The 25447-nt window shown below is 42.7% G+C and overlaps 1 protein-coding gene across 1 annotated transcript in view; it reads left to right on the top strand.

Moving 5' to 3' along the window:
* CCN4 (cellular communication network factor 4) overlaps nucleotides 1-16400 on the top strand; it is a 34214-nt gene extending 17814 nt beyond the window's left edge. Inside the window, exons 2-5 of the mRNA XM_066175674.1 lie at nucleotides 8797-9076; nucleotides 12809-13066; nucleotides 14970-15163; nucleotides 16033-16400. Of these exons, the coding sequence (XP_066031771.1) occupies nucleotides 8797-9076; nucleotides 12809-13066; nucleotides 14970-15163; nucleotides 16033-16332 (1032 nt within the window). The 3' untranslated portion in view covers nucleotides 16333-16400. The remainder of the gene's footprint in view (nucleotides 1-8796; nucleotides 9077-12808; nucleotides 13067-14969; nucleotides 15164-16032) is intronic.
* Nucleotides 16401-25447: the final 9047 nt, after the last annotated feature.

The following is a 25447-nucleotide window of genomic DNA, read 5'->3' as shown; positions in this document are numbered from 1 at the left end:
GCTTCATGGGGGTACTATTTTATTGATAAATTTCTCCTGCCCTGGAGGTAAGATTCTTATTTTCTATGGAAATGATTTAGCATGCACGGACATTCTGCTCTTCTTAACTTTTCTGGAAATGGGTTGGAGGACTTTGGGGATACTTAGTGGTCTTGATTCCCCCTACAGTCCATTCTACATCCCCTACAGGGTTAAGTCTGTCCCTCGGCCTCAGCCCTGCCCTTGTGCTGTACTTCATTAATCTCCAGGAGCCAGAAAAAGGACATTTTTCCCAGAAATGTACTGCCTCTACCTGCCTATGATCCCTTCTCCAGCCATATCCTGTTCTTTCTCACAGTGTGCTATGACCAAGACCCTTGGTTGGCTCCACAGCTATTTGGCTGTTGGTGTTTAAGGCATCCACGTTAGCCCATTATCTTCTGTGATTCTCTGACTTATATAACAGGGAAGGCAGAAAACATAACCCTTGGAAATAGCATAGGCCATGATGCTGCTTCTGTCCTGCTGTCAGTGTGATCAGATGTCCCCAGAGGATGATGGGGGAAAAGTTAGAAGGTGTTCAGTTCCCTTTTCCCTCTTTGTGGCAACCTGGGCACCCCAACTACCTCACATTCTTGGTTTGTCCCTCACCCTACCTTAACCATGTCATATGACTTTAACTCACAGGGAGGTTTTGTGGTTTGTCTTCTGTGTGAGTCTCTTTTTCCTCTGCACCCTCAGGGTGATGACCACACTTAGCACTTCCCAGATGTCTTAGCACTGCCACAGTCCTGTTTTCAGGGATTTCCAGATGCCTGGTGCTTGTTCAGAACATCAGTCAAACCTCTTGCGGTCTGGATGCATCTTCAAGTCGTGTTTCCCTTCTTTAATTTAAATACTGTTCCGTTTGATCTTTGGAATTTAATCTGTTCTTTTCTCAGAGGAAGTCATGGTAGGGGTTATCAGCTGAATTTTTCACAATACAGATGTGAAAGTATCACAAGCTGAGCTGACCTATGGTGGTGCAAGTCTTGTCCTTACAAGCACAACACAACAATCCTGTGGATGGGGTTTGTCATTGCTGATACTTAGAATTGCACTCTAGTCGTTATTCTGTTGCCCTGCCAGCTGTAAGATCGAATCTGATTATGCTCCTCTGCCACTCCACGTTTCACTGCTTTCCTGATCTGGTTTTCTAGAAAGAGCCACAGGCGCTGGTTAAAGTCTGGTTGAACGCTTGGATTCCATGATTCTGTGAAGAGAAGCTGCTTTCCTCACAGAAGTATGGCCAGACCACACCCAGATCAGGCAACCATCCACTGTGCTGTGGATGTCTTTGCTTCAAATGTACAAGTGCTGCTTTACTGATCCCTTTGTACACACAGAACCAGCTCACTTCAGCTGCTACAAGAGACTTCTGCCATGATTTGCCTGGCCAAGGGTGAGATAACACATGCCACTTCAAGCTGGATCATAATGTTCTGCAGTTAGACTCTGAATTAGTTTCAGGTCCTCCTCAAGTATGCAGAAGTCTTGCATTTTCTATTGGACCTAGAGATGTTGCTGACCTATGTCTTCCATCTGTATTCTCTGTCTAGCAGATCTCAGAACATACTATGGACCAAAGTTACCAAAATATGCCACACTTGGCACAAAATATCCTTTTGTAATGAGACTTTATATCTGGAAATGCTGGTGTTTATTCAGACAAGTTGTAGGCATCATGTTTTTTACTTAACCACAGGGTTGTAGCAGTGCAAAGACTGCTCATCTTTCATTGAGAGTCCTGAGGTGGCTTTGATATAGTGATGCAACACTGTATTAAATGGCAGCTATGTTTTTTGGATGAAGCCATGCATGCCACGTGTTCCAAAGGGGCCATTAAAGCAGCAGTAGCAGCAGCTTCTTTTTCCTTCTGTTATCTTGAAATCTTCCAGCTACAAAACCAGGTTTATGGTATGTTTCCTGTTATCAAATAAAATAATAATAATCTGTCAAATAGCTTTGGTTTGGCTGGGCTTGTGATAGGAGATGGGATGGTCCTGAAAAATAGAATTTTGTATTATATGCACCATTTAACAAATAGATCTGTTTTTATTCCCTGACCCTGAAGCAGACTTTAGGTGGCACAATGCAGAACTGAGCTGGGGAAGATGCCTTGTAGGTGGTTTGGGTTTGTGGGCATTTTCCACATGTGGATTTGGCAAGGTGTGCATGCACAGGCTGCCAGGAATGCTCTGGAGGTCTGAGTGCAACACGTGAGGACGGAGAACACAGAGCCTCCCTGGATGACCTCTCCTGGAGCTGCATTGCTCTGCTAGTAAAGAAGTTGTGTTCAGAACCTCTCCAGCTATATTTTTGTGGTTTCTGCTCATTGTTTTACCCTCTGCCACCACTGAGAAGAGTGGACTGAGAGCAACCCGGCTCCCTCAGTGTCTTTTTTCGGTCTCTGACCATCCTGGTTGCCACTGCAAATTCACAGATACACCATTTGAAGTGAGGGTTCAAGATTGTAGTCCAGGAAATTAAGTGATCTATTGATATCTCACCAAGACCAGATACTTTTCCTTATTGTACCTAAATAAACTTATTAACATAGCAATTGCAAAATGAAAGCATTTAATATGGATTTCAAGGAGGAAGAAATGTTGATTGTTGGAAAATGAAGTAACCAACTCAGAAATTCAGAGCTAGAAAGAAATAAATGTGGAAACTTGATATGGAGGGAAAATTGCTATTTAAGGGAAATAGGGATGCATGACTTCAGTTAGTTAGCAACTCCAGGGAAGAGCAGATATTCAGTCAAGCGAATTATTTCAGATTAGAGAAATTAAATAACATTGAAATTTAAAAATGAAAAGTTGTTTTAAGTCAAAATTCTCTGCACTGGAACAGAAACAGAAAATTCAGGATACTTGAAAATGCAAATTTATGTTTTTATTTAAAAAAAATGAAAACCGAGATAATTTTTAAGAACTTAATGTAATCTGCACTGTTCTTGCCATGGGGGAAAAACCACCACAACCAAACAAACAAATAAGTGGAGCTTTTAATTTTTTCTTTACATTTTTATGCACAGCATGAAAAAATTTCCCCAGGAGGGTAAGAAGACGAAAAGTATCTTCCTTTTGATTTCAAAGCCATGAGTGGAAAGGAGATAAGCAAACGAAGAACAAGGCCACTTGTAAAGTAAAACCTGTGCCAAAGCAGTCTGCTTTTGTCTGGCAGCTGGAACCGATACTGGTTTTGCTACCCAGCTTTTGGCTGATACAGCCACATATTCTACTGTACAGTTTTAGGATGGTTTCAAATTCTGTGATCTTGGATGGTCCACATGCACTTTCCCTTTCCTAGGACTGAAATCTGTCTGCTTGTACCTTCTGGAGACATTTCTCATTGCTCCTCCAGATGTTCCCTGTTACTTTGCAAACTCCAGTTCAAGCTTGTTTCACGGGATGAGCTCATTGCAGCACAAGACATTAAAATGCTCTTAGAGCACAGAAATTGTGCTGTTTGATATCTCTATTTGTGGAGTCAGTGTTGACAGTGTCAATTTGTTAATGATGCCCAAACACTTTAGGTCACCCTATTCTAAGTAAATGCTTCTACTGGGGCAACAGTTATGAAACATCAGGTTGCTTTCTAAGTTTTTTTCCCTCTAAATACTGCGTGGAAAAATATGAAGAAAATGGGAGGTCACTCTGAGTTTGCCAGTATAAGCAATCTTTTGGCAAGGAGATGAATGTATGTAATCTTTACTCTGTAATTGTCTAAACTGAGTTAGAAAAGACTATTCCAAACATCTGTCTACATTCTTCCCACAGATACATTTCCCAAAATAAAGTTATGGGAAGCTGATTGCTCATCATTCATGGATCCACAGACATATATTGGTTGGCTCACTGCATATATTTTATTTTCTTAGGCTATTGAATGTTTTGCTTCATGCAGAACGCTCCTTTCTGCTCAACCTACCATGCACAGCAAGAATAAATCCAGCTGGCACCTGACATCTTTAAAACTGTCTTATATTTCCTGGGTTCAGTCTGTTATTTCACAGTACGTCCAGGAGATTTCATGTCTGCAATCAATTTCAATGAGGTATCTAGAACCTCACTCATGGGGAAGCTGAGACCTGCATAATCATATTTTCCTCTGACCATTAAATTACGTGTCCTGCAGAATCTGATTTATATCTCTGTCCTGATGCTACTTGTCCCTAGCATTAACTTGTGAGAGTTTATGAGCATTCATGGGGACTTAGGGATTTGTTGCAAGAGTTTAACAGTGAGGAAGTCCTGATGGTACTGTGATTACTGCTGATCTCCCTGTAAGAACTGGCTCACTGTTAACCCATCTGTTTTGGGTATAATAATAATTCAAATATTCAGAAATATTCAGCACAGAAGTTTCAACTGAACAAAATCAAGAGCCAACTTCTACCCTGAGGGTCTGATTTAAGCCCACTGATGTAAGCCAAGTCCTGTTTTACATTGCCATCTCTCTGACAAGCATTATGAGTTTTTAACTTCTGTCAGTTCTGGGATGAAACTAAGCAATCCCTATGCTTGCCCAGAAATACAGCTGAGGGATGGAAGGGTATGTGGCTTTATTTAATGGATTGTTTATATTTCATTTTGTCTTTTCATTTTTTACTTACTTATTGGGCTCCAGATGCTCTGTTCCCTGGGAATGTGCTACATCAGGTTAGTGTTAGAAACTCTGTGAATGTGCATGAGTCTCCTGGGGTGCCTTTGAAACAATTTTGGATAATGGGAATGCTTAGGGTGGTTCTTGGAGTTGGAATTGACTCTACAGGCATTTCTGCTTGTTCTGTCTCAACAGTTCAGCCAGTAGGTGGAACCAGGGGAAAGCAGATGTGTTTTACATACAAATGCTCAGCTTTTTTCTAGGAGATGCATCCCAAAGTGTCTGCATAAAATTGTGTTTTTAACTTCAGTGTTCTTGTTTAGAACAGTCAAACTCCAAATCTGGAGTTTCTTCTAAACAGTGACAGGACAATGTTAGACCTTGTAGTACAGAGAATGTTTTAAAATTTCCTCATTAATCATTTCCACTTGCGAATATGTCAGAGATAGAGAACGGGATAATCCAAATCACATTGTATCCCTCCATCAACATCTGGCATTTGTTTAGAAAGGCAGTATCAGAAATGTAGGTTAAAAAATATTTCTTTAATGTGTTCTACTGTGAGAAATTAAATGTAGTCCACTCAACAACATGTATCCGGCAAAACACAGCTTGGGCAGCTCTGACTGAAATAAAAAGTTCTCCTTTGAGACTAAACTGTCACCAAGGAGAAAACAGTGGAAGCTGATAAAGTACTAAGGTTTCTGCTACTATGGAACCACTTCTCCAGCTCTCTTGGCAGCCAGAGGAATCCAATTTAGAAGTCACCATCCTGTCTGAACATTTCCCAGCAATAAACTGGAAGGGAAGAACAGGGATGACTTCTCCCTGCCTTCACCCAGCTGACAGGAAAAGTACTTGAAAGAGAAAGGTTTTGAGAGTAAGGTCTTGCAGCACTGAAACAATACGATCAATACACATGAATATATTTTTAAACATCCGTAAAATCTGGAAGTAAAGGAGTATATTATGATGCTTTGTTGCTTTAAAGCAAAGCTAGAGGCTTCTCATGTATTATGCAACAGTGCTGCAATACATCTCCTAGCTTGTAGTTTGGGCTGTATGCACTGATTTCCACACCATAGCTTGGTTCTTCCGGTTTTCAAAACTAAAACATACTTACAATTGCAGTATTTTTCAACAGATTGAAAATCTATGTTGCCAGTAGGAAGAATGTGCCACTAAAATGCTGCTATCTACTTTGTATCTTGAAACTTGGTAGTAAAACTCCTGGCTACTAAAAATACTGAATTAGTGGCTATGGCAGGCAGTGGGTAATTTTTAAATTTTCTCCTTCTCTCCTCTTGAATGTGAAAACAAAAATTAGCAGGAAATTGTTGCTAGCAATCTGCTCTGCAGATGCAAAAAGAAAGTAATTTTGGAACCTGCCAAGCATAAATCAGGAGTGACTTTATAATAGAGTTATCAGGCATAGCAGGGTGAGAAAGCCTTCATCTTGTTTTAATGAGAATGGGCTTGTATCTCCAAAAGCAGAAAAATTAGAAGTCATGAATAATTTTGGTGGAACATTTTCTCCTTGGCACCCAAGATAAAAAATCTGCAGATTCCAAGAATAATTAAATGAAACAGGTTAATTACCAGTACTGGAGAAAATTAATTTCCTAACAGGCATATTCTTTTATCTTTCTGACATTTTAAAATAAGCTTGACAAATCCCCACTACTGTGACTTTTGGTGTTCATTTCCTCTTTGCTCTTATTTCAGATTTCTTAAAAAATCATTGTTCTCCTAATCATTATGTTGACCCCAAATACATGATCCTTGAAACCTGAAATTAAATGGATTTATTTTTTTGTTTGGTGTTATTTTCTAGTGAAGTGGGGGGGTTGTTTGTTTGGTGTTTTTCTCTAGTTTTTTTTATTTGTTTTGAGTTTTTTCTGGCCAGTGGGTAAGGCTCTTACAGTGGGATTTCCTGTTGATAGCACTTGTGAAAAGCATTAGTCATGATGATTTAACCAACATACTCATTAAAATGAAAGGGTCTGTTTTCTAAAATGTTCTGGGACATTGAAGTAGTAGGGCTGCATTGACTTTTCCAAAGAGACTTAGGTATTCCAGTGACAACAGTGGACCATGGACATGGGAAATCCAATAATTTTATAAATCTACAGAATGTTTTTTTCCCCATAGTGAAGGTCTGAGGGACATAGGAGGGGAGAGGAGGAGAGCCTGCAAGGCTGGCTGTACAGGCTGTGCATTTTTAAAGACTCCAGTGGACAGCAGTTTCCAAAGGCTGGGTTTTGCTTAGGTGATGATGGAGCCTAGGACATGATGCCAAGTCCATCACTCCATGCTGTCCCTGTTGGTAAAACCCAGGAGTGATAGTGCTTTGATGCCTGTCCACACTGATTGTCTGAAGATGCTGAGGTAGCCCACACTGTGTCCATCCAAAGGACTCAGCCACACCACTGGACAACTCAGCCAGCACATCCAAGAACCACAACAGTTCCTCACTGTGAGGACACACAGGCTTCCCTGGCCAGCTCAGGTGTCAGACCCAGAGGAAGGGCTGTTGAATAATTTGCTCTAAACTCCTGTCTATCACAAGCCACCAAATATCTCCCAGCTATTCTGTGCTTTACAAGAATTGAGCCTCAGCCCTTCACATATGAACTAAACTCACAGGAGTATGAGGACTCCTCTGCTGCACGTGTTGGCTCACAAACACTTTCATATCTGCTTGCTCATGTTGACAATAGAAACAAGGGAAGGTGAAGGGATTTACTTACAGGCCTGGGCTGTGGCAATGAGCTCTTTAAATAGCTGTGTGACTATTGTCTGTATATCTGGATCTGATAATTAAACACTTTTTTTTTAATGATCAGCAACAAAGTAAATAGGTTTATTGCACTTGAGGAGGCCTCTTTTCTCAAGTGGCAGATTATTGCACCTACTCAAATGACTGTGAGTGGAATGAAAAGTCCTGTGATTAAATGGTCAGGGCTTTTCATCAATCTGAATGTACCTCTTTTAACAACCCTGACAGCATCAAGGAGCCTCAAAGTGGGAGTAAATTATATTGGTATGTTTTAGTTTAAACAAGAGTTTAAAGGTGTTTCTAAGCCAACTTTAGGGCCAACTGTTTGTAAAGGGGACCTTAATGGAATTGGGAATTGTGCCCAGAGCAAACACATTGTCTATTTGGCAGTGATTAGTAATGTGTTCACAATTTAGTATTCTAAATATAGGATGACCAGTTACCAAGATATTTAAATACACTTTCAGATACAACAGTAGCCGGCTTAGAAATGTACTTTAATAAAATCTGAGCCTGTTAACAAAGAAACTGTAAAAGACAGTAGAGGGTCTTTGCAGAGATATCCTGATGGATAGCTCACCAGCTGTGGAGTCCTAAATTTTTTTCCCACAACATATTGGGTGAGGCATTTTCTTTATGGAGAGTTTTTGGAAAGCCTTGTGTTTGAAACATCTCAAACTTCAAAGAGGATAAAATGCTGGGGATATAAAGTACAGTACAGGGAAGGCAGCAATGGATGGAATTGCCTTAGCAATTTCTAGAGTCTGACTTTCCTTGTTCGAAGTTTTTAGGTTTACACTCTTATTTTTTGCAGCACTAGAAAGGGCTTCTAGACCACATGTGCCCAAGCAGTGCCATGTTCCTTCTGCTGATGATGCCATGTGAATAACTCCATTTGTTTCTGTGCCTGGGATACTGAGCCCTGCTTGACCCCCATGTACAGCATGGGTTTTCTGTGCAGTGATCCTCTTAGAAAAATGAAATCTTTGCTTTGTCTGATTTTCACCCTTCCTGCATCACAAGCATGGCTGGTGCTGTTAAATGTCATCCAGAGTTTGTTGTCTAGGGATTTGAGAGCTCAGAATGCAATGAGCCTCTATCTTCTGTGGGTTTTGATACGAACTACGGCATCCCAGTACTCCATGATCTCAGTAACAGTGACCTGGAATCGCATCACTGTGTTACATGAAATCTCTTTCATACCTTGATCAACCTTGATCAGGTTTTTTATCTGATTATCAAATTTTGAATTGACTTGCAGACTGGTTCCGTTGAAGTTTTTTTCACTCCTTAGACCTGAAGAGATTTTAACCGAGGACTAAGCAGCACAGGGTTTGCAGCCTCCATTTCTCTGTAACGCTCTCCGAGCCGTGTTTCTTTGCTTGCAGGCCACTGCCCAGACCTCCCTCGCCATGCCCAGCCCTGTCCCAGCCACGACAGAGACCTACACACGGCGTCAGTACTGCAGGTGGCCCTGCGAATGCCCGCGGGCCCCGCCACGGTGCCCGCCCGGCGTCAGCCTGGTGACGGACGGCTGTGAGTGCTGCAAGGCCTGCGCCCGGCAGCGCGGTGAGAGCTGCACCGAGGCCGACACCTGCGACTTCCACCGCGGCCTCTACTGCGACTACAGCGGAGACAGACCTAGGTACGAAATAGGAGTATGTGCACGTAAGTCATGTACATATATTTTTGACTTAGATATGCGCCAGCGGCTCCTGTCAGTCTGAGCAGGGGATGAGATTTGTCTCATTTTAGATACCTGGCTGCACGCTTTTCAGGTCCTCCATGTGTCATCTTCCATTCCCTTGTAGCTGTCTTTGCTCTTGGCTGCAGCCAAATCAAAGGGCAGGAATTCAGATGTCATTTCTCACCCAGCCAACTGCCCTGAAATCAAAGACCAACCAGCACTTGGAAGTCTCCATATATGTAAATTGATTATTCTGTGCTCCCTGTAACAGGAGGAGGTGCTGTAGTGAGTTGAGGTGCTGTAGTGGGTTGGGAATGAAGGAAGGATGGGAAGACAGTTGGATTTAAAGACAAGCAATATGGGCCTCTACATGAAAACCATGACATTAAGGGGACACTTTTGGCTAATTCCCCATAGAAGCTACCTTGGACTGATAGCATGTGGTCTGTAGAATACCCTGTCAAGATGGTCAGGAATGAATCATCTCCTATCAGAGCTAGTCAGTAACATGCTGAGGTTTAAGCCTTAATTTTACAACAGTTACAGTCACATTAGTTGTCATGAGGCAGCAGGATTTCTTCCCACCTCTCAACACAGACTCTTGGTTCCATGACTTGGAATGCATTCCAAGAAGTGCGAAAAGAAATTAGGTAGTGTTCGATGTATTAAGAGCATATTCACTTGTTCTGAGTTCCAGAACATGAGGGGGAATCTGATCCACTCATAAAGGTCTGAAGTTATTGAAAATCCTTACTCTGGGAATGATTAAAAGTGAAAGGATCATGAGAACAACCACACAGATTGTAGATTGGAAAGGCTGCTTTTTAGTAAGTCATTAGAACATATGGTCATGGCTTTAGGTTCATGAACAGGAAAAAGCCATTTAAATAGAGGTGCTTCTGGGCTGGAACATAAAAACAAATTATCTAAGAGAAAATGTAAAGGTGAAAGGAAACCTGGAGAAGAACTGACTGTGATATGGACTGATATGATAACTGATCCACAGAAGAGGAAAAAGCTCAGAAACTACTGTGGGCTTCAATAAACCTAGGCTATGAGCAGAGGTTGCACAAGGGACAGGTCTGAGGAGTTAAGAAGTTCAGGGTAAGCTGGCAGATTCTCACAGAAGTGTTGCTCTTCCTCAGCAGAAGGGTGGGAAGTCGAGTAAGAAATGACCTTGGCTTTGCACTGGGTCAGGCACAAAAAAAAAAAAAAAAAAAAAAAAAAAAGCAAGCATGCAAAAAGTGCAGTCTAACCAGATTTTTGTAGGATACAGGCAAAATAACAAGAGAAGTTACACGCTAGGAGTTGTAAGCTTAAACAGTGATTTTCAAGATTTAAAAAGATTAAGAAAAGAGGATATGAGATCATTTAAATGTATTGTCTGGAGTGTGTGTAGAACATTCATGAGAGGTCTGCAAGAGCAGGTTAGACAAACATGGACAAGAATGACATCGTTACAGCAGGCCCTGTGCTGGGAGAGGAAAACAGGCTGGATGTTGTCTCAAAGCTATCAGCCTTCCTAGGCCTCTTTAAAGGCCCTCATGTTGCTTTGCATTTGTTTATTTATTTAAATAGTTGTTTTCTTAGTTGGCTATCTTTTGGTTTTGCAGTCCTCCCACACATCACAGGCACTCAGTGTGCCTGTGGCAGCAGCACTGTGCTGAAGGAAGACTGACCCCCAGATTTTCCAGTCAGGTCTGGAGGGATTCCCAGTCTGTGCTTTCACTTCCCTACTACCATGACAGTATACCCCCTGTTATGTGACATTTGTGGTTATTTGGTGAGGGGCATTATGGTGTGCACAGCTGAAGGGAACAAGAAGGTCTTTCCATGGTTAGGGTGTGAGGCAGATTGTCTCTGACTGCCAGAGAAACGTGTGGCCTTTCCCTTGTTTTCAGCACCCAGGCAGAGGTACAGGACAGGGTGTGCTGATGTGTCCTTTACCCTGGGCCCCACACAGGCTGCATCACTCCACGCTGAGCCCTCCAGCTTCTGTCCTGACCCAGTGACTGAAAGCTCCTGTGAGTGGGAATCCTGTGCTGGGTGCTGGGGACTAACTGCTGTGAGGAATTGCCTTTGCATATATGGATGCTTTCAGCTAAATCTAGAGAATCCAGGGTGAAAAGGGCTACAGAAACAATGTAATTTATTCCTAACCCTGAAAGAGTTAGGAATATGTGTTGGGAAAGGGGGTGGGGTCAAACTGAGGGAAATTCAGGCTGTGTCTGGACTGCCATGCTGAGGTGTGCCACAGGATCTAACCTCAGACATCAACTAGGAACCTGCTGGGAGTCACGGCAGCTCTGCTTTTGTTGTTGGCTTTTCTCTGTAGCAAAGCAGAATCAGCAGGGTGCTGAGCACAGGCCCAGGGGGTGAGGCAGGTGCTGTCTGTGTGGGGCTGGGAATAGGGATGTGGCTCCAAATCACTTTAGATATAGATTGAGTGAGGTTCTTCATGAAGGCATTCAACAGCCCCTTAGTCTGTGTTTGGGGATGTTCTCATGGTGAACCTCTTGGTTTTTGACACCTGCAGGAGACTAAGGTAACATAATCCAGGAGGAATATGCTCGTAGGAAAACACCAGGAGATACAGCATTCTTTTGAACTGTCATAAGCTGTGTGCATACCTAGAAGTCTCTCGGAATTCTCAGGCCCAACTCCAGCACTGAGTAGTTGCCTTTTCAGTACAAAGATTTAAACATTACAAGAATTGGAGCTTAGCATGAACTGGAGATCTAGATTTGTGCTTGAAATTCCAACAGCTCTCATTTTTGTGCAGAGGAAGGGATTTGTGCTTGATGTTTTCATTCAGCTCATTCTAAAAATAGGAAGCCCTGGCAGAATTTTAATCCATCATTTCAATTTGTGTTTTCCTGAAGCAGCTCCATTTCTGACCAGACTCAAAACATAAGCAACCCAAGCGGTGCATGTGCAGTGCCTCCATGTGACCAAACAAGAAACTAAAGTTTGAATTTTCCATTGGAAGCCACTGCTTCCAAATAACTGTCTATAATTTGAAACAAACAAACAAACAATGCTGCTCTGTGATTCCTGTTAATGGGCAATCAAAAGCCTTGCCTTTTAAAAGTGATTTTAAATAAAAAAATTATACATCAAATATTTCTTTTCATGGCTTTGTAAAGTGTACTTCATTTTCCAAGAAAATTCCTCTGTGATAAACTGGGTAAGATCCAGTTTCCCCGACAAAGGAATCCAGTGCCATTTAGGTGCTCCATTTGCTATCTTGTTTGTCCTCCCCTTTTACTTCAGATATACACAGGTGCTGTAAACAGATGTGTCATATGTGTGACTCCATGAAGTCCGCTCATATGTTTCTGAAAACCTCAAATTTCATTAAATATCTTTTTTAATTACATTGATTTCTCCCCCTGTGAGTAATTGCTACCACCATGCTATGAAATGTTTTTGATTTTTTTTAAATAAGAACTTGTGGATAGAACTTGTTTTATTTTCTAACTTATTTTTTCATTGAAGCATTAAAAGGTTCTCTTTTTTTGCTGTGATTTAGAATGGAAACAGTTTCCTAGATGGTGTGACTACACTTGGCACAGCATCAGGCTGAACACGTCGCTCTGCAGCACTGCCAGCACAGGGATCAGCTTGGTAAAGGAACACATTGGAGTTGTTTGTTACCAGCATTATTTTAATGGTGCCCTGTGTGTTTTTTCTCTCTTTTCCTTTCTTTTCAGAGATTGTTGGTGTAGGATGTGTCCTCAATGGAGTCAGATATAAGAACGGGGAGACATTTCAGCCCAACTGCAAATACAACTGCACGTGCATTAATGGGGCCGTGGGCTGTGTTCCTATGTGCACAAACTCACGTCCTCCACTTGTCTGGTGCCCAAACCCAAAGCTGATTAAGATGGCAGGGAAGTGCTGCGAGCAGTGGGTTTGTGATGACTCCAGGAAAATCAGGAAGACATCTCCACGTCACATCTCCTCTGCAGGTATGGCGGGAATGAGGCAGATCTCTCCTTTGCCACCTGGCAGAGTCTACAAGCAAAGTAACATCTTGTACTGCCAGACCTGGCAGGTGTCTCACCTTTGTGAGGGAGACAGAGCCTCCCACACAGCACATGCTGAAGGACAGGACAGGCAAACACCAGTGGAACTCATTAGTAGCAATAGGGATTTGGATGCCCCATCCCTGGAAGTGTTCAAGGCCAGGCTGTATGGGGCCCTGAGCAACCTGAAATAGTGGGTGCTATCCCTGCCCATGCCAGGGGAGGTTGATTGAGATGATCTTTAAGGCCCTTTCCAACCCAAACCATTCCACAATTCTATGAATATGATATTCATCAAACATGCTTGTGGAACTGTTCTGGAATTCTGTATGCCAAAGCCCCCTTTGAAGGACACATCTGCTGCAACTTTGAAGATGTCAAAAGTCCTTTTTAATTCTTTTTTTTTTTTTTTTTTCTTTTTTCTTCCTCAGTCTGGACTCAGTTTAATTTGGGACCGAGGCTTTCTGTCCAGGTTATATTGCTATTGTAGTGCAATTTTAAAGCCCTTGTATCTTAGGAGTCTCAAACTTACAAAACACCTTGAAGGCAGTTATTGTGTGGAAATTTCACTGTGAGTTGGGCTAAGTTGTCTTTGTGGTAGTACAACTTTTCATCAGTTCTGAACTGACGGCATCATTAAACCTTCTGTCCTCACACTCACATTTATAGTAATGACCACAGCCCACTGCACAGAGGTCTTATCATTTGCCTCAAACATGGTCCCAAATGCTTAAGATGGACTCAACTTGCCATATATCTTAAATTTATTGTCCAAATGCCCTGTGACCCACTGTAGTGACATTAGCCGCATTAGCTCCATGTTTTAGACCATCTCACAAAAGCAGAGCTCAAAGAGAGGTAGGATTGTTTTAAACAAAGGTTTTGGCTCCTTGGTGGTAAGAGTTTTTTTTCCCAAACCTTGGTCTGTACTTTTGCTGCAAAAAACAAAGCCTAGGTCGTAATTTGTGAGTTAAAACCACCAGAGTTTAGCCCTCAGTTCTCTGTCCCTGATAGCTCTGAAATGTTGGGTAGGTCCAAATTCAAAACATCTGCTGAAACTGGCCTTCTGTCCTCATAGCCTGTGTCCCAAAATGAGCAAAGCATAGCTTTGCTTTCCTGACTTTTCTCCTGTAAGAGGTCTTATAGAAGTCAGACTAGCATTTATTACATTTAATATAATAATTAATATAATAATAAATATAACAGTGAGCAAACTCAAGGTAGCAGTTTCTATCAGTTTTGCCTGTGGACTGTCCTGTGAGCTGTAAAGCAGTGGGGACTTTGGCTGAGCCTGGGACAGAACCATAACTGGGGTTGCTGACTGCTTTCAAAACAGAGCCCACCCTTTCTTCAAATGGCTGCTGAGCTCTCTGAGAGCTATTGAAGCTGTTCTTCCTCCCAGTAAAAGGCTGTGGCTGCTTCCCAAGCCCTCTGCCATCCAGCAGAGACTGTTGACCACTTTCTCCTACAGGGAACCAATTGAATGGGCTCAGAATAAACCTTCGTGGTGAGATCAGATCTCATCCCCTTTCTCCACCCGCTGGCTCAGGCTTCTGTAATTGTTTATATTGTGGCAGCACCTGGGGGTCCCAGACAAGGACCCCCTTGTGTGAGGCTGTGAAGGGGAATAAAGGAATGAGCCCTGGCCCCGAGCGCTCGCAGCGATGGAGACTCTGACACAAGTAGGTCAGCATAAAGGGGGTGGGATGAGGGAGTTCACAGGAATGCTGAGCCACTTTGCTGTGGTTTAATTATTTGGGTTAGTGGCCTGAATGTGCAATGAGCTGGGTGTTTAATATGTAAAGCTGCCAGGGATTGATAATGTGGGGTTAATCTATGTCCACAGCGTATGAGGGAGAGGATGAAGCCTGGCAGAAGAACTGCATTGTGCACACCTCACCCTGGAGTCCCTGCTCCAAGACCTGTGGGCTGGGCATCTCCACCAGGATTTCCAATGACAACGACCAGTGCCGGCTCCTGAAGGAAAGCCGCCTGTGCAACATGAGGCCCTGTGAGGTGGATATAACCCAGCACATCAAGGTGGGGGCTCTTTCTTTGTGCACCCCTTGAGCTGGACACTGAGTCAGCTTTTCTTTGGCAGCATTCAGGCCTCATGAGGCTGCACTTGTACATGGACTTACTGTACTGCACAGAGTTCCAAAATGTGTCCTGCCTGTGCTGGTATGAAAACCTTTCCGTGAAAGTTTTAGCTCCAGCCAAAATGTCCTTGCAAGGAAAGTCAAGCCAAGCCAAGCCTAGCCAAGCCAAGCCAAGCCAAGCCTGCTGTGCTCGGACAGCCCTGTACTCAGTTGGCAGAAAAGCAGTGCTGCATGTCTGGTCATGGCTATTAACGTTATTACACAAGTATCCTACTTGCAGCTTTTGGGTTCATATGTCTAAACGTAAATCTTTCATGCCACCTAGGTCAGGGCTGTAAAAGTCTTCCTAACAGCTGCAAATCCCTTTTAAACAGAGGAATCATAGAATAGAATAATAGAATCCTTAAAGTTGGAAAGGATGTCCAAGATCAGTAAGCCCAATCTTCGTCTGAACGCCAGCATGCTTGATAAACCTCACTGCAAAGTGCTACCACGTCTGTTTGTTTTTTGAATACTTCCAGAGATGGTAACTCCATCACTTCCCTGGGCGGCTTTTTCAAATGGTTAACCACTCTTTCAGTGAAGAAATCTTTCCTGATATCCAACCTGAACTTCTCATGGCACAATTTGAGGCCATTTCTCTTTGTCCTATCACTGTTTGCCTGAGGCTCAGCTCCCCATCCCTCTGATCTCCCCCTCCTTGCCACAGCCTCCTTTCAGGCAGTTGTAAAGAGCAAGGTGGGTTTTATGTCTTACCTGTGCCAGCACTGAATATTAACATCTTTGTTTTTATTTTCTTCTCTGATTTAGCCTGGGAAGAAATGCTTGGCTGTCTACAGGGCGAATGAACCCATGAACTACACCATCTCTGGATGTGTGAGCAAAAGTCCATACAGGCCCAAATACTGTGGGGTCTGCACAGACAACAGGTGCTGCACACCCTACAAGTCCAAGACTATTGAAGTTAGGTTCCAGTGCCCAGATGGAACTGAGTTTTCCTGGAAAATTATGTGGATCAATGCTTGTTTTTGCAACTTGAACTGCAGGAACCCCAATGACATCTTTGCTGACTTGGCTCATTACTATGATTACTCTGAAATCGCTAATTAAATTGGCTGAATGCTGGAATTGACCCTTTGCTCTGATTTTACAGAGGTTTTAAAATAAAAGGAGAATCTTCATCCACTGCCAATGTGCATTTTGCTTTTTTCCCAAGTTAGGATGTTGATGCCTAGATAGGCTACCTAGAAGAGAGGATAGACAGTGTTAGAGGAATAAAGTAGGTATTTATTAAAAGACGTTCAAAGGAGACACCTTGGGCAGTAAAAGAGCCTGGCCAAGGCTACACCCAAGATGAACTCTGAGTCATGAATTTTTACACTTTTATAAGTTTTGGTCTATTTACATATTTGGTTAATTGTCCAATTACAGCCCCAAGTAATGAAGTCCCTTTCTCCCAGTTTGCTCTCCTCAATTCACTGTTGTTTATACTTTTTGGGGCCTGAAGCTGCAACAGTGTCCTTCGTTCTTGAGCTGGAAAAGGATTGTTTTGTCTTACTAAACTGAGGAGAACTTGCTAGCACTTTATACGAAGTTCTGAGTTATATACTAATGCAGTACAAAATCTGGAAAATATGAAAGCTAAAACTTAAGACATCAATGTTAAAGCTCTTTGTTTTGCCACACTGTTTTTGAAGAGGCCTTGAACAAACAAGATTTTTAACTCTAACAGATCTTCATCCAATAACAGTAGCCAGAAATTCCTTTATGCACCAATGCTGGGACAAATGACAGTTCTGTTGGCACTGTTATTTACTACGCCAGCTGTTTAATTGCCCATAGGAAAGAACAGTACACTAGGATGACAGCAAAAGTATGGCTGTCATTAGCTTAGACATGAGATTCAGGCATCCTTATTGTCATTTCTTGAATGTTATTGTCTAAGCTGGAAAACTGACATATATGTTTTATATTAAACATTAGACACCAGGATTTGATGGTCTGACCCTTGCAGCTGAAGTCTAGCATCTGTCACACTGAGATCAGACCTAGAATCACCTGTTATTCTCAGTCAGATTCCACTCCATGGTGAATTTCATGGGAAAAGCCTAGGGAGAAGAAAGTTTCTCCTGAAATCTCTGTGTGATGTTTCTGTCTCTCACTACATTAAGGTGGGTCCAAGAACTTTTGGGTCCTGTTCTCCTTGGACTCATCTCAGTCTCTTGAAGTATCTTATGCCAGGAACATTTTCATAGTTCTCTACCTTCTCTGATCTTGAATAGCCTGACTGAATCCAAAACAGTGACCCCAGAGCTCATGTTTTCAGGGTAGGCCATCTAATCCATAGGTGATGTACTGCTCCTAGGATGTCTCTGCAGATGAAATGTAGAGAGCCAGATAAGATGTGAAGGACAAGACCTCATGCGTCCATTTATTCCAGCAGAACTAGAAACTGTGTGGCCTGTGCTTGGGGACCACCACCACCTCCTGCTCCCCATGGTGTTACCAGCACAGAGGTGCCTCTTCCCACTGCCACCTGGCCAGTAACACAAAACATTCTTTTATGTGACTGGGGTAAAGGAAAGGAGATGTGTTAAATAAGAAAACAGACATGAGGCATCACTTCAGCTCTGAGAACATGCAGATGCAGGAGAGGCAACCCTCGGCGTAGCTTGTGGTGCATTAATTCCAGCTGGGCTTAGAGTAAACATCAATGTAAACATTTTCTACAGAAGTGGTTTCACATGCAAATGTCAGCTAAGAGAAGAAAAGAACCCCTGCCATTACCTTTCCAGGTAAGAAATTTATCATCACTGAAGGATGTTGGAATCAGTTTTTTTCTCCAACAGTTAGTACAGCAGCCATGCCCCATGGCACGTTTGCTGTTGCTTCACTTGGAGAGCAGAATTGTGTCTCTCCATGAACAATAGAACTGTAGGATCCATTTCAAAAATCCCTGGTGGCAAAGTAGAACTGCTGAGTGACATGTGATTTGGAGATCTGACCAGTACAGGGCTGAATTTGGGATGAAGCAGTTGTTTATTTTACTTTCGGCTAGCAAATTGTCTGTCTTTATCTTGATAACCCAGCAGAAGCTTGATTAGTTTCTAGGAGACATAAATTTTTCTGGCTATGATGAATTAAAAGTTCTTGTGAGTGGGCTGAAAATAATGCAATGCCTATGTAAAAACAATTAGGAAAAATGCTGTCTATCTTCAAAAGCTGATAACACCAATAGCATCTTAATTTGTATACAAGGATTTGGCCCATATATTCTTTATAGGCCTAGGTCATTCCTGAATTTAAAGCTTTATTTCTTTTTTGAAACTTCCATGAAATCTCTAGTGGCAGAAAGGAAGGGTGATCCCTGCCCAGATGTTCCAATGCAAGTGCAAAGCCCCTCTTCTCTTTGTTTCTCTGGCGATAAAGCACCTGAGGCCACCAGCATTTTTCAAGATTCACCCTCATGACGGCCTTGGCCTGGATGATGTGACAGCAGAGGTCATACCTGACCTATCTGCCTCTTGTCAAACAAGACCTCAGTACTTGCAAGACTGAGAATGTTACATTTCATACTCCATCCCTTGGTAAAAAAATTCCATGTGAACATACAAAAAAGAGGCTGCGGCCAAGAATTTGACAATGTTTTCCAAAAGAGAAAATGGTTTCTATAAAGAAGTTGCAGGGAAGACATACTAGGATCTCTTTCTCAATCAGGTCCCCTAAATATGACTTGGAACCCTGTGTTCTAATTCTTGCCCATCTTAAAATGCCATATATATGCATGTGTGTAGATACATGCATGTATATACATGCAGGTATATGCACATATAAAAAATACATATATACACATTGATATGTAGATGTATACACACCTATAAAATGTTATATGCAGGCATCTATATAATGTATATAATATTATATATAAAACTATGTGGAAACATGCCCATGGAGATAGATATATGTGTATATTTACATATGTATATTCCTATGGTGCATTAAAAGCAGTGCATGTATAATGTGTGTTTATAAGCACAGGCAGTCTTTCTCTGTCTTACAGGTACACATAAGGGAGCAAGAAAACAGGACCAGATCATGTATAAAAAACTGTGTCCCTTAACTGGCTTGCTCTGCTTTGCAATTAGTTAATGCTGTAACCACAGCAATCAAATGCTGCAGAAGCTGTAACACAAGGCATTCACTGAGAGATAAAAGAAGCTATTGAAAGCTAATGCATGACCAGCAGCTCCAGTGCGTGTCAGTTTTTAGGGAAGTGAATGCCTGGAAACCACAGATCTTGCACAACTCACCCAAGATGTTTCTGTCTCTAGCCTGGTTTCCTAAGGAAACTGGGTGTATGCAGCCATACTGTTCATTTGTTTGTCTGTCAGGCAGTCCCTTTGTGGGAAATGTCAAACAAAGCGGGCAGAAGTGTAAAGATCTCAGAAGGATTGCAATTCCTGCAATAAAACATAAAATCAAAGAGCAGGGCAGGGAAGAGGCTGATCACATTGTCCCTGTCAAGCCCATGCACACCTGCCAGGCAGTTACTGCACCCAACACATCTGCAGTGTGGCCCCACCATCCCAGCAGCAGCATTAAAGGGCTTTAAACAGATTTGCCAGCTGGAAACCAATAGGCATGGAGGAGGCAGAGCTGAAGGAATCATAGATGGGGAACAGTGGTTATTAAACTGCTGTAAAGAAGTTTTGTGGGGATATTGGACACAAATCTGTAGGAAAACAAGTGCTGTTAATTCTACTACTCTGCTTGTGCCACTGGTTGTCTGTCCAATGGCACTGAATGGGGAAGAGCATCACTTGTAGCCAATTAACTTGATCTGTAGTCTGTGGTGCATTTGAGATCCTTTGTTTTAATGGGTGTTTACAAGCAGATTAGCCCTAGGACTAAGACCACAGTCCAGCTTTAGATTCAGTTCCCTGGCTCCCTCTGAGCCTGGGCAACTCGTGTATCTTTTACAGAAATACTTTTGTAGTTACTGTTTTAATTCATTGAAGACCTAGATCCCCAAAGGCTTTCATGGACCCAGCCCTTTGCTTCACTTTTCCTTTGGATTTCAGAGTCAGAACAACAAGGCGTTACTGTTCATTGCCTCCGCTGAAAGTGAAAACTCCTCCAGCAGGAACTGATGGTCATTGTACATTTATGCAATGGGCCCAGGTCTCTGCTGGGACCTGAAAGCAATGCCACCATCCAAGGAAGAACAATTAGAGCATTGAGGAGATACCAGGATCAGACCCCTCTGCTGCAATGGGAAGTGAAAGGCTAAAGAAACTATGAGAGTGGCAATTTTGCAATCCACCTAAGCCAAGACAGTTTGACACACATTCAGCTCATGGCAATCATCCTGTTGGTTCTCTAGGCTGGGTCAAAGATGAAGGGTGGGATTTTGAAGGTCTGGTCATGCTGGTATGAACAGAAAGCCTCCAGCTATCTCCAGTGACCATAGCCATTAGCCTTCAGTGGAGGCTTCACCAGTCAGGACAGTAGCTCAAGCCACCTTGTTTGGGAGCCCTGGAAAACATGTTATCTACTCACCAAAGAAGCAGGCACAAAGCTTATTAAAATGCCTTTCCATAGAGTGTTGGCCGGAATTTAAAACACCATTTTGGTATGCATGCAACTGGGAAGAGGGGTAGTGCAGTTGCCAGGTTTTTGATGTGTTCAATAAGGTTGTGCTGTGTATATGTAATATTCCAGGAAAACCACAACATTTCGAAAAGCTGTGTCATTTTGTAAATTAAACCTTTGGATATTTTTGTCCCAGCTTTTTTGAAGGAAATTTGAAACAAACAGTTTATTAAACCGATAGAGACAGTGTTCTCACTATCTAGAGGCACATCTCCGTACATTTACCTTCCCGAATTGTGACTTTCCAGTTTTAACATTTTTATAGAGTTATTTCTGTAAGACTCATATACTAAAATAGATGAAAAATTAATTGGAAAACCAGATTGGTTTGGCAGTCTGAGTTACTCCAGCTATATAACACATTACTTGTTTGTAAAGAATCATGGTGAGGTTTTCTAGATGGCATGTTGCTGCTGTGGTTTAAAGATATTAAATAAGTGGCAAATGGTTAGTGAATCTGTGACTGACAACTCGTTTAGAAGTTTAGGCAAGCAAATGAAAGTGAAATATATCTGTGACTGACATTTCTTTTCCTTTTCTGATCTTCTTCTTCTTCTGATCTTCCCATTGGCCAACGTCCAAGTGGGCATTTGCAATCTGTGACAAAGCTGTGAACTGGTGGACACATAAAAATAAAGAGCCTGTACTGTAATGTTGTAAAAAAGGACGGCCTGAGAGCATTTCCTTAATTTTGAATATTTTGGCAGATTGGAAAAGCCAGTTGTTTCCCAATTTACATTTCTTTCCTGGTCTGATTCTGGCTCAATATTTGAGGGTTTTTTCTGCAACACTTATTGGACTTGGGCCAGAGGTCTAGAGTCTTTGAGCAAAGTGGAGTGCGTTACTCAACCTACCTAAGCATGTCTTCATTATCGGCTCTCTTGAGAAGTTGCAGGAGTAACCTGTTTGCAACAGCCATATGTATTGAAATTGTTCAAACAAGGTTATTAAAGACATGGGGAAAAACATTAAAATTAAAGAATCACTGCTTTGTATCCCTTCATTTACATACCCCCTGAGCTAACCCCAGTAAGGATCCTACTTTTTGATTTTAGGAAAAAAATACCTGTAGTGCTTTCCCACAAATCAAGCTTGCCTTCCAGACCGAAGTCTGTTCCTTGCCTGACTGGAACTTAAACACTGTGAGTGGCCTCCTGTCCTGGACTGAGATGGGTCAGTTGGGCTTGCTTATGGTGAGAAAGCATGTTCTCCTCATTCTCCCCAGCCTTCTCCTCCAGTGTGCCTTTTTAAAATCTTATCTCTTTAATTTTCTTTTTTTTTATTTTCTTTTTTTTTATTTTTTCCCCAAAAAGGGCAGTCCTCTATATTTTTAAGCATTTTCCAGCCAACTGTGCCTCTGGCAATAGCTTTCAACAAAGGTACCATATTTCCCTGCTGTCTCTACAGGCACCAGAAGTCCCATCTGGCCTCTGCAACCTCTGCTGCCCCACGTGGCAACTGCCCAGCACACAATCTTGCATGAAGGGCCTCCTGGCTGCTTTCACTAGTCTGGGAATACCATAATCTCCTCAGTACTTAGCACTTTTCAAATAAAGTGCTGACCTTTTGCAAGGCTCTGCTTCCGTAGGATCTCCTCTGCCTCAAACACACATGAGCAGCAGAGAGGGAATCACCACAGGATCTGATCAATGTTTAACATTAGCAGCTGGTGATAAAGAACTACGATTTTTTTGGATTTGGTCACAGTATCATTAAAAATAAATGAAAACATACTGCAGTCACTCAGTAAATTACAATTTTCCAGCTGAGGAATTCTGTGTGGGTGTGAGGTCCAGCAGGTTGGATGGACGCTGCATCTCACTGCTGTGTGAGGGGCTGGGTGGCACTTTTGCATGGGGTGGGCGTCCCAAACCCTACAAGCAGATTGGCTTTTTTCCCTGTGGCACTGACAGGTCCACCGGGTGGGACAGACCCACAGCTCAGCAGCCCCATTGTAGGAATGCACCCCCACACCTGAACAAGTGCTTCTAAACATGGAAAAAAGTTTCAGTTTACCTTGGAACATGTAAGGAAGTTAAACTAGAACTTTCCAAAGTCTTCTCATTGTAATTGGCTGGGTGCCAGCACAGGGGCACTGGTTGGGCTTTACAAATGTCTCTCAGCATCAGTACCTGCTTCTATTGGCAGCAGGCCAAGTTGTCCCTCCTAAGTCATTGAGTATTTATAAAGGTGCACAAAGGAACACAAGTGCTTTTTGGGGTGTTTTAGCAAGGTGTCAGGGCTTCTTTGACACCTGTGCTCAGCTTTTTCTTTTGTTTCTGTATTGTTACTTTGCTTTTATTAAAATCTTTACAAAACACCTCTGAAGATCTGTCTCACAATTATTGAAGCCATTTCTCTGCAAGGGCTGGACCCTCAGAAGTGACAGACCTTTGTGGGGCTTATCACATCTGACCCCATGCAAGATTCCATCACCTCATCTTCCCTGCCCATACTGCTGCATGTGGGGTGCTGAGCCTCGTGGAGACTTGTGCACACATGGAGGTACATACACACACAGAGCCAGGGGTGAAAAGCCCAGGCTGGTGGCATGTCCTGCTCTTTTCCAAGTGTTCTGGCTCGTGTAGTCTTTGCCTGGAGCTACCCCAGCCCTTCTCCAGTACTGCTGCCCAGCGAACAACCCTGCCCTGCCCCAGCCCCCTCCACGCACTGACCTTGACCTGAATACCATAATCCACTCCAGCCATAAGCAATTGCAGAGAGTGGCAGGTCACCCAAGGATACTTTTTGCAGCTGTACTGCAGGTCACAGGCACTATGGTGCAGCTGCTTGTGAAGAAAAACTGCCTGCTACTCCCTTTTCCAACCCTTGGGCTCCTCTGGACATGCCCAGTGATGTCTGCATCTAGCGTTTGATGCACACCCCATCAGTGGCCAAAATATGTAAGGGTGTATGGCGTGTGGGGCTGCCTCTTTAATGACATCAAAATAATAACTCTCCTCCAACCCAGAGGAGTGCTGGGTAAACGAATAATCCCCATGCTGAATTGCAGAGAACAGACATTGAACTGTCTGGCAGTTGCAATCAGAAGCCTTTTTTTTTTCCTTTTTCTTCCCCCCTAGCACTGGTCAGCAGCTGTGTTGTTTATAAAATGAATGGAGCCCTTAATGAAGCGATAGAAACAGTGAGAAGCTGTGTGTCTGTTACAAAGGCTGAGGGGGAAGGGTTGAGCTCTTAAAATACCCTGACATCCTTTCTGTCAGTTATTTAAACATTAGGCATAGGAGTGATCAGCTACCAACATAAAGTCTGTATTTGGCTCAGTGGAAACGCTAAATCTACACATCAAAACAGCTGTTCGTATAGACAGACAGAGAGAGGCTTTCTGTGCCTGTGATTGTGAAATAGTGCAAAATAGTGCAAAGATAAAAAAAGAAGCAGACAGCATGTGGGAAGGGGGAGGGCCAAGCTGCAAGCAACACTGCTCAGTGTGTTGTGTTGGTGGATGCAACAGACCCCCATTACAGGCACATTGAGGATTGCAGCAGATACTCTGCCGAAGATGCAAAAGCAGACAGGGAGAGGATTCCAGCACTGGAGGGAAAAAATAAGCAGCTTTGCTATAAACAGTTTTCACTCCAGCTCAGTCCATCACTCACAACACATGACATTAATCATAAACCTCGAAAACACATCTAGGTTAAAGTTTCCAGCTGTTCAGTCGATAGAGACTTTTAAAGAGGAAAGCAGCAGCATCCTTCAGCACAAAAGTCCTGCTGCCACAGGACATGGCATTGGCATATCCTCTCCCACTCCCCCTCTGCAAAGGAGAGGAGGGGAGTGGAGAAGATATCATGAAGTTTAGCCAGATTTTTATACAGTAGATGTCAAGGCCCAAGCCGAGGTGGAAATATTTCAGATTTCATCAATGACATCCTCTCTATTATTTCTGGTTTTGAAGAGTACCACTGCAGTAAAGTTTTGGCATTGAGATACACTAATGCAATCAGGAAGCCTCATGGTCCCTGGGAGCCCATCCTGTTTTCTTTCTTTATAGCCCCTAAAGCACTATGAGGGGCGAACTGGTTATTTTCTGGAAACCTCTTGCTACTTAATCAGAATTTCCTCTATGCCACAGTAGCTCCTTGCTCCCTGGTGGCCATTCACACTTGGAAAAGTGAAACCCCAGCTCCTGTTTTCCAGGTTAATGACTACAAGAACCAGGCTAATTTTGTCTCCTACACTAATGCAGAAATCAGCTTTTGTAGGTCTGGGAAGGATTTTTATAAAAATTTCTAATAAATCTGCAAGCCACTTGCATCACTTCAGTTACAACACAAGCTAAAGATGCCAGGAGAACAGTACTGCAGGGAAAGAGGAGTCATAACTCCTTGTAAAAGGTAAGACACCATTCCTCTGTGCTGCCCTCCAGCTTTTATGCAGAGGAACACAGTGTTCTTTGCCAAATGAACACTTCTGGTTGCAAAGCTGACATTTATAGTGATCCTAGCAACTCGTTGCAGCTCAGAAGTGCTCATAGATGCCTTTGTGCTGCAATAAGGCTTGGATGCATTCCTCCCCATTAAACCAAAATAAACTGCCTAGGCTTGAC

This window comes from Chamaea fasciata, unplaced genomic scaffold, assembly GCF_029207755.1.
Source record: "Chamaea fasciata isolate MVZ Bird 193981 ecotype frontalis unplaced genomic scaffold, bChaFas1.0.hap1 SCAF_1, whole genome shotgun sequence".
NCBI lineage: Eukaryota > Metazoa > Chordata > Aves > Passeriformes > Sylviidae > Chamaea > Chamaea fasciata.
This window is presented reverse-complemented; position numbering and strand designations above follow the sequence as displayed.